This window comes from Xylocopa sonorina, chromosome 15 (assembly GCF_050948175.1).
Source record: "Xylocopa sonorina isolate GNS202 chromosome 15, iyXylSono1_principal, whole genome shotgun sequence".
Classification (NCBI taxonomy): domain Eukaryota; kingdom Metazoa; phylum Arthropoda; class Insecta; order Hymenoptera; family Apidae; genus Xylocopa; species Xylocopa sonorina.
In genome coordinates this window covers 2,436,125-2,451,795 of record NC_135207.1, presented here as the reverse complement: position 1 = coordinate 2,451,795, position 15,671 = coordinate 2,436,125, and the positions used below count along the sequence as shown (strand labels likewise).

At 35.8% G+C, this 15,671-nt stretch overlaps 1 protein-coding gene and 1 long non-coding RNA gene across 33 annotated transcripts in view; one reads left to right on the top strand and one right to left on the bottom strand.

Annotated features, from left to right (window-relative positions):
• Positions 1–15,671, bottom strand: part of Para (sodium voltage-gated channel paralytic) — a 79,205-nt gene that overhangs the window by 34,201 nt on the left and 29,333 nt on the right. For all 32 annotated transcript variants that reach the window (XM_076907306.1, XM_076907300.1, XM_076907301.1 and 29 more), the window contains 8 exons: positions 14,305–14,460; positions 13,369–13,574; positions 10,763–10,891; positions 7,981–8,072; positions 5,626–5,838; positions 4,582–4,642; positions 3,956–4,265; positions 1,212–1,490 (listed from right to left, as the gene is read on the bottom strand). In XM_076907306.1, the coding sequence (XP_076763421.1) occupies positions 1,212–1,490; positions 3,956–4,265; positions 4,582–4,642; positions 5,626–5,838; positions 7,981–8,072; positions 10,763–10,891; positions 13,369–13,574; positions 14,305–14,460 (1,446 nt within the window). The remainder of the gene's footprint in view (positions 1–1,211; positions 1,491–3,955; positions 4,266–4,581; positions 4,643–5,625; positions 5,839–7,980; positions 8,073–10,762; positions 10,892–13,368; positions 13,575–14,304; positions 14,461–15,671) is intronic.
• The window catches only part of LOC143430881 (uncharacterized), a 54,269-nt gene that overhangs the window by 20,560 nt on the left and 18,038 nt on the right, over positions 1–15,671 (top strand). The window lies entirely within an intron of this gene.

Below are 15,671 nucleotides of genomic sequence, written 5' to 3'. Positions count from 1 at the left end.
ATTATGTAAGCAGAGCATCTCCTGATCAGAATTCATCAACCTTCCTTCTCAAAGCCATTCCACCACCATTTTCCCCTAAACTGCCATCTGTCCTACTAGATTCACCGCCTGTCGGTTGACGAACGCTCAACAAGACGAGTCTACGCGATCCCTAGCCTCGAAACTGCTAGCAAAGCGTAGTGTGCGTGTAAAATGGATTGAACAGAACTGTCCACGCGAATGTCCTTCCATTTTTACTCCAATACTCACAATGATTACGAAGGTGGCCAGTAAGGAGCAAGTACCCTCAACATTATCGATCATTCAAAGCGCAAAGTTATTCAAGACGATGTCGTAGAAGGTAAAAATCGTTTCCAATATTGTCTATCGTATAGAGAATAAGATTGAAACTAAAATTGTAATCGAAAACGGACGTATAATCGCCAATTTTCGTTCTCCTCGAACCTCTGCTGTTATAAGTGCTTTTGCAGCTGAACATTTAAAGTCTGTCCAACGAGACGAGGAAGCAGATCTAAAGGAAACATTCACGTGCTCGATTGTCGCAGCTGCAGCTATTAACTGACGATAGAACCGCGGTCTGCTACCTACGAACTAGCCCTATCCTGTCCATGCGTCGTTCACGTGCACCTCTGCATCTTTACTTTCCCGACTCCTTGGACAGACTATGTACGTTCCAGCGTTGTTCTCTTTTCTCACGAGACTGTACTCTCCGTTTCTCCCCTATTTGACTATATTCAATTTTGCTCGCCACACCTCCCTGGAACATAACGGACGTGAACAGCAACGTTCGCAGCCCTGCCAGAGAGTAACGCAATCCCCAACACTGGTAAAAGCAGCAGAGAACGCTGCGACCCCCCGTGGACAGCCCTGTACAATGTATATAACAACCAGGGTAGCTCTGCACCGAGTAGAAGGATCGAGAAGTGTCGTTTCATGTTTCACCGACGAGTCGAGTCGGTATCGAACAGCCTCGCGTGAATCGCTCTCGTAGAAGCGAGGTCAAGGGGGTGTGGGGACAAGTTCGATGACAGGAGGCGAGAGAGAGAGAGAGAGAGAAAGAGAGAAAGAGAGAGAGAGAGAGAGAGAGAGAGAGAGAGAGAGAGAGAGAGTTACGTTACGTCGAGGGAGGACAAATCGATGGCACAAGAGACAGAGAGGTTGGAGAGACAGAGAGTGGAAAGACAGACGCAGCGGCCAGGTCGGACACTTACGGCGCTGACTTTTCGAACTTTCGTGGTGGTCGTGTGATTGTTGATCTGTTTCACCCTCTGCTCGCTGACGGACTCGATCGATCGTATGCTTATCCTCTCCTTGTTGTTGTCGTCGTTCCCCTTCTCCTGGCCGACGAATAGCTCGTAGCTTTGACACGAGAAGTCTGACGGTGATTTGACGATCTGATCGGCTGCGACTGCATCCCGTGCAGCCGCCTCCCGAGCAGCCGCCTGCGCCGCCAGCTTGTTCTCCTTCGCCAGAGCTGCTTCTTCGGCTTCCTGTTGAAATTTCACATGATTTTAGTATACTAGTGAATTACGCACGCTTACAGAATGTACGTTTCATGGGAATTTTAATATGTATAGCGATATTTTTATATATTTGTTAATATTAACTCATTCAGTGTCGACTACGAGATATCTTGTAACAAACTAATCTCATAGCTTCTTCTATAAGTTTAGATTGATTGCAATTGGTCACAGAATAAGTTTCAGATGGTGGAAATCTCAGATGGTTTTAGAATAATAAAGAGTTAGGCACGCTTACAGAATGTACGTTTCATGGGAATTTTAATATGTATAGCGATATTTTTATATATTTGTTAATATTAACTCATTCAGTGTCGACTACGAGATATCTTGTAACAAACTAATCTCATAGCTTCTTCTATAAGTTTAGATTGATTGCAATTGGTCACAGAATAAGTTTCAGATGGTGGAAATCTCAGATGGTTTTAGAATAATAAAGAGTTAGGCACGCTTACAGAATGTATGTTTCATGGGAATTTTAATATGTATAGCGATATTTTTATATGTTTGTTAATATTAACTCATTCAGTGTCGACTACGAGATATCTTGTAACAAACTAATCTCATAGTTTGTTCTATAAGTTTAGATTGATTGCAATTGGTCACGAATAAGTTTACAACCCTTTGAGTTAGAAATTATTAGACAAAATGGTCTGTAAATTCGATTTCAGTACTATATATGTAACTTAGTATTATTAGATTTTGTGAAACTCCATATTTCCCGTAGAATAAAGTTTTGCATCCAAGACAAGACGCTTTAAATTTGCCTGGCAGTGAATCAATTAATCTCCAAATCTGTATTTGAAAGATGTGAAGAAAGTAAGATATGGATGAGAGAAAGTTTGCTTGGCAAATTATTTAGAATATTTATCTGTATACAAAAAGTTTATAAATAATTGCAAAAAATGCTTGCTACGACTACAGTGAATTCAATGTTATTATCTAATATAATCTAGGAAATATGTAGTGACATATATTCGTTAGAGCTGCGTATATACAGCTGTGCACGAAGGTTTCATTCGAAAGATCCGCAGACGCACGCGCTGTCGCGGCTGCACAATTATAGGTCTCATTCACTGCGGAAGCAGCGAACTTTTTCGCAAATATCTCGAAAACTAAGAGAGATTGACGATTATATGTATAGGAAAAAGTTGTGTAAAATGCTTTTTTCTACAACATATCCGAAAATCATTGAAATCGATCAGCAGAGTATCGCTTTAAACAGTTATTCTGCTTTTTCTAGTACAAAGATTAAAATAAATAGATAAAAACAATCACTAAAATGCAATTATAATTAATTCTATTCCAAAATCAAGAAATAACTAAGAAATTAAAAGTATTGCAGTGGCGTTAATCCCAGTTTTCGATAGAATATATAATTAAAAAAGGAAGGATTTCTCTAAGTTTTAATATGAAAGTATAAGTAAATATTATTTTTATATAATATAAACGTGGCTTTTTTTATATAACATAACATGTACCATCTAGCCTCCCAATTTAAAATTAGATTATAAATCCTTTTTTCACAATAGAGAAAAAACGAAGAGAATTAAAATCTTTTGTAGTAAAGGCGTCAAAGGAAATAGAAATTTCTAAAAATTCTAATTTAAAACATGGATATACGTAACACGTGTATCGCTTATTTACTGCAATAATAACACTGCTCGAGATTTATCAAGTTTTTCAAGTAACTGTTAAAAGACTGGACCTTGAAAACTATATTTGAGTTACGTTAATTTAAATTGTCATTAATTTGGATAATTATACCCATATTATATATTATATATTTCTACTGAGAGCAACTAAAACGAGTTTGCAATAAATACTTCAATGCAATTCCTTATTACTTAACTATAGAAAAATATGAGACTAACAATTTGAAGACTACCTGTTCAAAAATCACTAAAACAGTTCGACTTGTACTTATCAAACATTGTTCTACAAACTGTAAACAAAATAACGCAAACAGCGATCAATTATTATTTGACGGCCCATTAAAAATGAAACACGGCTCACAGGTTGAGAATCATTACTCTGCAACAATATTTAAAGGTAATGGAAATCGGTGAAACGAGCTTTGTCCTGTATAATTACCTTAATTTCTCATAGCGCATTCAGACGCACAATACAATTCGCATATATTGTTAATATCATTCAATACTGACAGAATAGATTAACGCATCGTCGATACCTTCAATATCAACAAAAATTGAATGAAAAATATTTTCACTCCACGTACACGTGCCACGTTCTTCCATTAATAATAATAAAATAGCTGTATAGGCATATTCTCGATTACACGTTGCAGAACGCTAACATAAAACACTTTTGTATCGTTAATAATTAATAACATTGATAGTACAAAAAAAAAGAATGCTGTCTACTAATATAATATCAACAACAATTAACGAGATTCTTTAGTTCTGAATACGCACCCTTATGGCTTCCTCTTCAGCAGCTTCCTCCTCTTCAGCCTTTTTCTGCAATTCATCGTACGACATCGCGACAATGGCGAGGATCAAGTTCACCAGATAAAAGGAGCCGAGAAAGATGATCACTATGAAGAACAACATGTGCCATGGACCGGCGGATCTGAGCACCAGCTGATACAGATTCTCCCAGTAGTCTTGCGTCATCAAACGGAAAGCGGAGAGTAAGGCCCAGCCGAAGGTGTCGAAACTCGTGTAACCGTAATTTGGATTATCCCCGTATCCTTGTAAACACGTGTAGCCAGGAAGGCACTGCCTGTATTCGACGAATCGTATCCATTTCATCAATAAACAGTCAAACATCGAATAACACTACCCTCTTTAATTGAACTATTCCATCTGATAATGTTTCGTCTCTCGCTTCGAGGAAGAAAACAAAGTCATTTAGAAGGTTTTCATACGTTTTGTGCTTTGGACACAGTTTAATTTATTCGTCTTAAACGATATGAAAATGTTTTTATTAACGTTTAGGAATGTCGTTATTCTTAAATGTTTAAAATGTTGATTAAGAGAGTTATATTAAAGAGAGTAGTGTATACATGTGTAAAAAATTGGAAATAAGTATCAATTACCCTGCTCCAGATGAATTTCCACACAAGGGCATGTTTTTAGCCTCGTCCACGTACCAATTAGCTAAGCGAATGATATTATTTAATATTAATACAGTTTGAAGTTCTTTAACATTAAGATGGTACCTGTACTGAGACTCAAAAGTTACGATCTTCCGTTTTAAACAATTGCAACGATAAGTAAAAATAACAGTTGCATCTGCAGTGTATTGTACACGTATAATATATAAGTTTTGTAAATGCGTTGTAATTATTTAAGAAGCGACGCGAAACTCGAAACAATTGTACAATATTGGACCGTTTATTTTGCAAGTGGTATAAGTCTTTCTTTTAAAAAGAATGAGATATGACGTAATTTATGCTTAATTTAGTGTAAACTTTTTGTTTATAACTAGTTAGTATTTAATATCTTAAAAAATGCCAATTCTTTGTTCAATTTAAAATTGGCCGGTAAAAGAAATTGCGTAATCATTGATTATGAAAGTGGTGTAAGTCCAATTTCTATTGCGTTATGTACCTTCTGTGCATCATGAATTTTTCAAAACACTGCCACATGAAGAGCATAAATAATTAATAATACCAATATCTTGTGTTAAGTTTAACATTATATAAATATAATTAAAGTTCGTAGTAAGGAATGCTAATCCTATTTTATTTCTTGCTATTATTTATAAATATATTTTAAGTGATATTTTTATTTCAAAATTGAAATTAAATGATATTTACAATTGACTAATTATGAAACTGGTGTAAGTCTATTAAAAGAAATTTATATAATCAAATTACATATTGATTAAATTAACAAACCTTCTTAGACTTCACATAATTAGCCTATATTTTTTAATTGTCAGATCTGCTAACATTCAATTCTCTGGAAACAGAAGAAAATGGACTTGCACCACTTCCAAAATAAACGGTCCAATTAATACATTTCTCATAAAACGCACACCAAGCATCACAACGTTAGCAACGAAACGAAGAATCCTCGAAACTTTTGAGCCAGAGTACGAAACGAAATAGATGTTCACATGAAATTCGATTACGTACTTTCGTTACTAACGAATCGCTCCCAGTTTTCATCGGTGAAATTGCCCCAGGAGCCGTCCTCGGGAAAGTTCTTTATACACTTTTGCGTGAGCACCCCCATGTAAATCTGGAGGCCCATCAGCGCAAAGACGGAAAGAGAGAACATCGTCAGGATTATCACATCGCGCAGGTTCTTCACGGATTCTATCACAGCGCCGACAATGGTTTTCAGACCTGGCGGGCGAAACAAAAAACAGGACCAGATGGGTTTCTCAGTAAACGCACGGAGATACTTTACAACGGCGACGTTCAACTGGTGGACGTGGACGGTAACTTCTGTATTTTTTTTTTTTTTTTTTCTTTTTTCTTTTGCTTTAAACAAACAACACGTCGCTATTCGTTTCAGCGTGTGGAAAGAGAGAGAAAGAGAGACAGACAGATGATGAACTGACTCAATAACAATGGAGAGGATCATGTATGTATACGTGTTTATAGATATGTATATATATGTATATGTTCAGGATGGTTCAGAAATCGATCGTTACCATATTTCTACTGTTTCTAAGAGTTTAACAAAAAAAAGTTTCGAACAAAAATGTATATTGAAACTCGATGAAGAATTTTGAGTAATATCATCTTTCATAAAAACAAGAATCTATTTTATATCCCTTATTAAATAGTATGGTAGCATGTGTTATTTTATTTGTTTGATGTTACAGTATGATGTATTTTGTTTCTTGAATTGTTACCCACGATTTTCTTGAATTTTTGTAATTTCATAACTGCTTGTATATAAAATCAATATAGTTCTAAATTATCATTATTATTTTTAAATAGGCAGTGAAGTCTTAGAAGTCTTAGTCTAACAATTAGAGAAATAACAAAGATAGCACACATGGTACTATTTAACAACTGCAAAGTGATTCCAGTTCTTTATAAAACATAATACTTTTAAAAAGATTTATTTTTACTTATAACTTCTGCATTTGTAATATCAAGCTTGCTTGAAACGTATCTGCTCTAAACAGTTAGAAATACTTAAATATTATGTCAAGTCGTTCGTGAATCATCCTGTACATAGGGTTAAGCACAGCGTAAAAGAATATTTCCTACAAAACTGTTGCAAATATCAAAGCGAATTTTTTTTTTTGCAAAGGGTTAATCATTTGAGGCACAAAAGAGAAAGCAGGAAGAATCTTTCAGGGGAAATACACGCTTCTTTCTTCTTAAGTTTCTAAATTGAATATTCTTTTCTTTTTAGTTTAATAAGTGTTATCAAAAAGCTGCAGCATTTGTTTGAAACATTTAGCAAATTTTTACATAAATAAAATTAAGAAGACACTGAAAAATGATTAAAAATCGTTAGAGATTGTAATAAGCATGGAAACTAGTCAATTTTCAGGATTATTTTGTCGTGACATATTATAATTAACACTTGATCAGTAAAACTAAATATTCTTTCAACTTTTTCACAATTATCAAAATATTCAGTAATTGTTATCAATATATAGATACTTAAAGAAAATTTTCGATTGTCAATCATTTTCTGACGCCTTTTAGAAATACAATTTCCTGAGAAATGTGTACATTACTATAATTCTTAAACTATGTGATATATTAAAAAATGTTTCAAACAAACACTGTTGCATTTAATAACAGCTATCAAAATAAAAAGAAAGAACTGCTCGTTCCATTCAAAAAAATAGAGCTGAACACCCTCTCTCCATCCAAGACACTTTCTTCCAAAACTGTACCAAATAATTAACCGCCTTGAATCCGCTCAGCTTAAAAACAACTCGACTTGGATATCTGTAGAATGATTGAAGAAAATAGCTTGCCACATCTTGCGTGCCTCACCTCGTACACGCATACATATATACACAGCGACACAATATATATTTGTCAAGGGAAAGATGAGGAATGGCTGACGGAAGATCATGAAGAGACATGGCTGGTTTCTCGATGATCAACATTTGGAGCTGTTCTCTCGAGTGTTTCAACGCAATGCTCAATAGTTCAAAGACGAATGATCTGTATCGAGCGAGTGAAGTGATGAGAGGCTGGCGTTCAACAAAATTTGGCGCGTGAGAAAACTGTGAAAAGGAATCTGGATGACGTTTACTTAAATAGAGAGAGAGAGAAAGAGAGTGAGAAAGAGAGAGAAACATAGATTGCATGTTACTTCGAATATAGGCATTATTGGTGATGATGCGAGAGAGACAGAGACAGAGAGAGAGACAGAGAAGTGGAGAGAGAGAGAGAGAGAGAAAGAAAGAATGTGTATGTAACAGCGAGGCCGCGAGGAGAAAGTGTTTCTATAATGACTCTCTAAGTATCTGCGACTACACCCAATTTGATCTATTTCACTAAGCATACCTGGTACAATAGCGACAGTCTTCAAGGCTCGGAGGACTCGAAATGTCCTGAGAGCGGCAAGGTTGCCTAGATCTATGCCCATCGTCACATAACTGCAATACACCCGAACATCACACACATTACAGTGATACGAACAAAAATACGAAACGGTATTTAGAAAACGAACGAAAAGAAAGGAACGGAGAAACAGACAGAGAGGTAGAGAGAGAGAGAGAGAGAGGTAGAGAGATAGAAAGAGAGAGAGAGAGAGAGAGAGAGACAGTGAAAAGAGAGAAAAAAATCGAGGAGAACAAGTAGAAAAGTTAAATATATACTAAAACGGTTTACTCGCTACCAGATTTCTCTATTGCCTACCAAAAACGTCTGCTTTGAAATTGCTTGTATAATAATATATAATATATATATGTATATATACATGTGCATGTATATATATCGTATATATGTATTAAAGGTAGCTAGTTTTTACTGCATGCACTCGATGTCACTCGAAATGCCACGGTATCACGGGAATCTGTGCAATTACAGTAGTAATTGCGTTATCATCGAGTTTTAAATTTTCTTTTGTTTTCGTTCGCAATTGTTTCAGCGTTCCCTTTTTCGAATCAAGTCGAGCAAACAAGAGTTTCATCGATTTACAGATAATTAACTCTCGTGCACTGTTGAAGACGGTTCACCGCGTAGCAAAACTTATGCGTTTCAAGAGTTTTATTAATTCTCTTCTTTCTATTCTTTCGCGTAATATTATGCTAATTTTACTGGCTAAAAATTCAGGTTCATTGTCCCAGAAGTGGATAAAAGTAGTCAAAAAGAAAGAAATGGAAATTAAATTTGCACGACTTTAGAAACTTTGCAAACTATTCGTCTTTCTGTTGTTTCTATCAGTTAAACTTCTCTCATTAGACTAAACGATACGATTATTATATCAACGCTATTTAACGTTACACTATTCTCATTTAAATTTGAAACGTTATCAGCCAAACGAATGAAGCTTATATCCCAAATTATTACATTATTAAATAAAATTTTCATATTTAATGTTAAATGCTTAATTGTATATAAACTGATTTATTCTGCGCGTAAACATTTGCTTGTAAATACTATTACTCTATCGATACTTGTTGCAGTATTCGTTTATAAAATCGCCTAATGGTTGTCATAGAATAATAAAAATTATTTTGACATTTTTAGCCAGCATTTGTACGTGTAACAGTGCACAGAGTACAATAGAAATTGGCAAATATGTAACGATCGTGATATCTCGTGATACCGAGTTCGCAAACGGATACTCTTTACGTCGTATAAGTTATACGTACTTGACCATCTATCAACAATTATGTATATAATATATGTATATATAGTATATACAATAATTTACTAAATCTACGACAATTAATAATAAGGGTTTCGATCGAATCGACGTATATATGTATAATACGCTAGGCTAATCAACAATTACGATGAATAGTAAATAAACAAATAAATACTCTCCCTCTGAGGTAACTAGACGTGGTAATAATAATGATGAGAAACAATAAATAATAATAATAATAATAATAATAAGAACAATAATACTGATTAATAAAGGATGACAAGTAATAATAATAAAAAGTCTCTAAACCCTATCTAATTAAACTAACTCGTATATCATATATTACCTATATTATGTATATTTGACGTAATCGTGTAACTATACGTGTGAATGTATTATGTACGTGGTGTATCGTACGTGTCCGTGTAAGTATGATTAAAAAAAAGAAAGTTCTCAAAAGAAGTAGAGTCGACTACACAAAATTTTCCTCCCTTCTTTCGTTTCTTTTTTCTCTCTTCTTTTCTTCTTTTTTTTTTTTTTTTTTTCTTTATAGCGTTACTCGGAAAGAAAGGTGTCTCTAGCGAATGTATACGTATATTATAATGTATATAGATCTACGTTCCATAACCTGAACACGTTCTAATCTCGTACACTAATTAAGCGTTCTCGTTAAGACTCGGTCCGGCGAACGCTTCACCGCGTGGTAAACTCTGGGCCGTGCGTTGCTTTGATTCATCGAAAATCGGCCCTGCGATACGGCTAAGATCGTCATCGTCGTCATACGAATCTACCCGTGGAAGCTAAGGGGCACAGAGAAAGAACAAAAAAAGAAACAATCCGTCCCTCTGGTCGAGACGAACGTTGGTCGTGATCGCCGAACGAGTAACAAATAAACGTGGAAATTGAATTGAAAATCGTATCTAGGTAGATTCGTCAATGATTACCCGGAAACAAACGCGTGAGCCTTGATCCGTTCGAATTTTATAGGAAAGACAGAAGGTCGCTTGAAATCTGATACCCTGCTGGCGACTAAATATTTTCTGGCCACGAATATTTTCAGAGAACCGACTTGATAGGCTCGAATAAAGGAAAGAACTCTTACCATCGCACGATATTAATTGTCTTTAACTTTCGAGCTCGATTTGAAGTGGCAATGGTTACAACGCGAGCTTTTACCCTGGTATTACGCGAGATTTCTCCTATTTCTGATGTTAGAAACTGGACAAACCGTAAACAATATTCCTTTTTTTTTTTACAAATCGTTTAACTACTCGAAACACTTTAAATAATCCTTACACTATCCTCTTTCGTCCGCACGCTGTATTCTACCGTTCTGATTTACAGTTGACTTTCGTATCTGTATCGTTCGCTCGGTTTCGTTTTGCTTGTCTCTCGTCTTACTTTTTTCATCCCCCCCCTCCCCCGGCGGTTTTCTTTCTTTTTTAGTTAAAGAATAAGTTTTTAACTACTCACGCTAAAGCTATAACTACGAAGTCGAGCCAATTCCATGCATCTCTAAGATAGGTAAAAGGCTGCAGAATGAAACCCCTCGCCATCACCTTAACGGCGGACTCAAATGTGTAGATGCCCGTAAATATCACTCTGAAAACAACAAACACACCGCTCAGCTTTTAAATGCGTTTTTTCTCCTTTGGCGCGAACGCACGCCAGCACACGCACGCGAGAAGTCTGTCTCTAACCGACCTAGCACGGTTTCAATCACAATCACACTGACGAGTGTGCATCGACGACCCACTCACTGGAAGAAACGTCGTTGGATTCGTTCGAAACGATGTCTCGACGGCGTTAAGGGGATCAAGTTTAACGTATCCATACTTGGAGACAATTGAGTCGATTGTACGTTTCGTTTTAGGAAGCATGATATTTTTTGTGGTGAGATTTATGCGCATTATGTAGTTGTACTTTCTGAAGAGATGTGTCGTTATGAACACCAGTCATATTGATTTACGTGCAACGTTATATTTCGAGTTACATCAGTCGAATAAGTAAAGGGAGAGTTGCATTCAATTATAGTTATCTTTAGCCTGGAGAATGGAATTAATTACGAAGTATCTCGTCAGAGAGTACAAAATGTAGGTTGTTTATTTTATACTTTACATTTAAGTAATTCTAATGCTAACAATTGCTAGCTCGAGCGTACTCTTTACACTCGAGAAGCAATTCTGGAAAAATAAAAATTCTCAAACACTTTTAAAATATTCTAAGTACAATACTTTGCAGTAGATATCAATTCTATATCTCAAAGAAAATTATTACATCAAACCACTTTGAATTTTAAAATAAATTATGTTAATAATTGCATAGAAAAAACTTTATCTACAATTTTACATTACCAGAAACAATCTACTATCTTGTCACATTTTCTCACAAAATATCTCAGTGAATTGAAGCACGTATCGTCGTCTAATATCACTATACTTCATCCCATCAATGTTACAAAATCAGAAAACTTTATCTACAATTTTGCATTACCAGAAAAAATCTACCATCTTGTCACATTTTCTCACAACATGTCTCAGTGAATTGAAGCACGTATCGTCATCTAATATCGCTATACTTGATCCCATCAATGTTACAAAATGAGAAAACTTTATCCACAATTTTGCATTACCAGAAAAAATCTACCATCTTGTCAGATTTTCTCACAACATGTCTCAGTGAATTGAAGCACGTGTCATCATCTAATATCGCTATACTTGATCCCATCAATGTTACAAAATAACAAATGACGTGTGTTACGATTATTGCTGCCAGTGAGTGCGGTCGCTTTTGCCAAACTAGACGACAAATCCGATCGCTATCGGTGTCTAATTGATTAAAAATCGCCGTGGATAAATCAGCTATCGTCGAGGACGATCCGAGCGAACAATCTCCTTCTTCGATCGTACGAAACGAATCGTTTCGCCGCTGGTTGATTCCACAAAATCCCCTTCCACTCTTTCTTACCCCAATCAGATTATTCGCACAGGTCGCTCGCGTCTCTAAGCTACCTCTAGAGAGACTAGAACAAAACTTACCAACGGTTATACAATTTATCACAGTCTCTACTCATATATTTAGAGCTATAACACGTAGAACATTGCTTGAGATATCTATACTTTGAACAACGTGTACTTAAGCCGTAAGCTTTCGATGATTCAATCTGTTTAGCGAAATCGCAACGTCCATTGAATCGAACATAAAAGAAAGAACGAGAAAGTGGAATTCAGTCGAACTGTTGATTTGATCTCGACTCATCTTCGGCTTAGGCTCGCGAACACGCTAAGCTACGTTATTCACAGTTACTGCAGAGCAAGCGTAAATATAATATATAATCGACTGGCAAGGTTTAATAAGAGTTTGAGTAAAAAAGTAGATCGTTATCTCCCGACTGCGCCACTTTAATCAGTCACAGTTCAGCCTCTGCTTTACAGGTAATTATGGAATGTTCAAGCAGCTTGAATCTCTGAAGGTATTGCCAGTACCACGTGTAAATTATAGTAAACTGGTTTGGTTAAAAGGTAGTATGTACCTGTACGTATTGTTCTCACTGATATACGCTTCCATCCATTCGGGAACCGCAAGAGATCGAACGCATCGGTTTGACGCCCATTATTCAGCGTGCGAGCATCGATTCTTTTTATTCTGAACAACGATTCTCCTCCTTTCTCGATAAAATTCGGTTAACATTTCTCTGTCTCGATCAGAAACCAAATATTCTAACTAAAATGATTTGATTTTTGTCAATATAGCAATTATTATTTCTACAGAGAGATTCTTCTCAATTTTCTATACCAAAGGCACCGTTGGCGAAACGATTCAATTTCAATTCCCAAAAGTGAATCGTTCAAAAGCATTTGATGCTCAGATGGAAAACAATTTCAATAGAGAAGTGGCGAACTTCCACAGAGACCGATACTCGCACGCGTTCTGATGTTATTGTGCGCGTATGTACGTTTACAAAAAAAGAGAAAAACAACAGCGACCAGACAACGGTGGGGAGACGTAGGCAAAGAGTAAATCGAGTTTCTCGCCTTTGTTATGCTAGATCGAGAACGCGGGGTACGAACGATACTCACTCCGTAGACTCGATGGTGGGCGTAGTGGGCATGATCATGAGTATGCAGTTAACCAATATTGTAGTGATAATGAAGAGGGAGAAGAGTGGGTGAACCAATATGTAAATAGCCACACGTCGTATCGGGTTGAACGGGTCGAGGATCCACATCGCGTCTGTCGCTGAGAACCTGAATATGTCCTTTCCCTTGCTGATGACGACGAAGGTCTGGTAAAGAGACAGAAAAAAAGAAGTAACGTTACACTGGGTAGTTGATAACAAACTATTTAGGCAAGAAACGTTTCTTTGGAAGAAAAATTAGATATTCGATGAGATCAGTTAACTGAAAATATTTTTAGTAAAATTAGAAACTCTGCAATCGAACGAAATATAAAAAAATCTAAGACATGGTTGAGAGATATAGTTTAAATAAGATATTAAATTGTCAACTGGATTCTTGATTTTTTACAAATTTTTTGGGTTAAGCAAACAATTTCTTCGCTTCTCAAATTACATATATGAAATTTACGATTAATAACTTTGACAACTAGTAAAACGATATACGATATAATAAAAGCCATTTTATAAATCTCTTAAAAGGATTTTTATGTTTGTACATTGTACAATTTCTGTTATTTAACCACGGTACAAAATGTATACGTATTGTAATAAAATTTGTAGTGTAAAACAAAAGGCGATTAAATTAACAATTAACGAAAATGAGTTTATAAATCATAGAGGAGACTTTAAATATCCTCAAGAAATGGATTTTTCGAGCTAAACATATTTTATCATTTAGAGAGCTAAACATATTTTATTTTTTAGAAACATATAACGAAATGGAATAAAAATAAGAACAAAGAATTTATAAACCATAGAGGAGACTTTAAATGTCCCCAAGAAATGGATCCTTCGAGCTTAACATATTTTACCATTTCACCAGAGATAATATTAATACCCTTTGATTATGATAGTAGCTATCGATATCCTCGAGAGGTGTGGAGGCCAACTCGGGTGGAAATTCGTTGTGCAGTCGGACCGGGATCGGTACTCCTTGCTCGAGCGTCGAATCCGGCTGAGGACCCTCATCCTCGTCCTCGTCGTCATACCGAACCTGCGAGAACGAAACGCTCGTAAGTACCACCATTCTTATCGCGTGATCCATTTTACTTATGATCTTGCGTCGTATCATCGTTACCGTGGTTTCTCTTGTACAAGACGTGCTAGAGACTATGTAGAGTTCTCAAAAAAAAAAAAAAATCGTACCCTCGTTGCATCGTTCTCTTCATCGTAACGCGCGACGATCTAAATTCAAGTCGAAGTTAGAGAAAAAGTAAGAAAAAAAATAAATAAACAATCAACGAGACGCATCGAAAAGTGATAATATCGGTGAAATAAATATTTCCAAAGTGTAGAATGTTTGACATGTACGATACGTAAGCAGATTTTTAGTGTTCGTTTTATTAAGTATTGGAGATTAGAATGGCTGGTGAACCATTGGAAATATTCATTTTGTACACTTGTCCGCTATGTGTTATTCATAACCCGCTTCTAGATTAGCTCTACGCGTTCCTAATCGTTCCACGGCGTATTTGTGCATCGCGAAACAACGCCCCGAGCTTCGAGGCAGGCTCTGAACCGAACCGCCCGCCATATTTGTCCGATGGCGAGACGACTGGGGGAACCGTCACCATCGCGGATTGATTCGTCGAAAATTCTACATTTTTAGCTGTTATTTGAACAAACTGATGTTATTTGAACAATAACATAGCTGTTATTTTTAATTATACACAGTTTGAAATACCAAATATTAATATATTAATTATCAGAGAAAAACCCATTTGATAAAAGATTTTAAGTAATTATCGTGCAATCTACAAAGTATGAACTAGTTAATAATTCAAATTACTTACAACCAATTCTTTACAATTTTAAACATGTTTAAGAGTACTCATTTTGGTCCAAATATTTCAATAATTACTACGTACTGTACTTTTAAAGTTCGATGCAGTAATGTTCCCTCGCGTTTCAAATTCTGAACGATCGTTCCAGCAATTGCCACGGTTTCGTTTCAATCTATACATCGAAGGATAGGTTAGAAGTATACAAAGAAAAACCCATTCGATAAAAAATTTTAAGTAATTATCACGCAATCTACAAAGTATGAATTACTTAATAATTCAAATTACTTACAACCAATTCTTTTTACAATTTCAAACATTACCACGTTTAAGAATACCCATTTTGGTCTCAATATTTCAATAACTACTACGAACTGTACTTTTAAAGTTCGATGCAGTAATGTTCCCTCGCGTTTCAAATTCT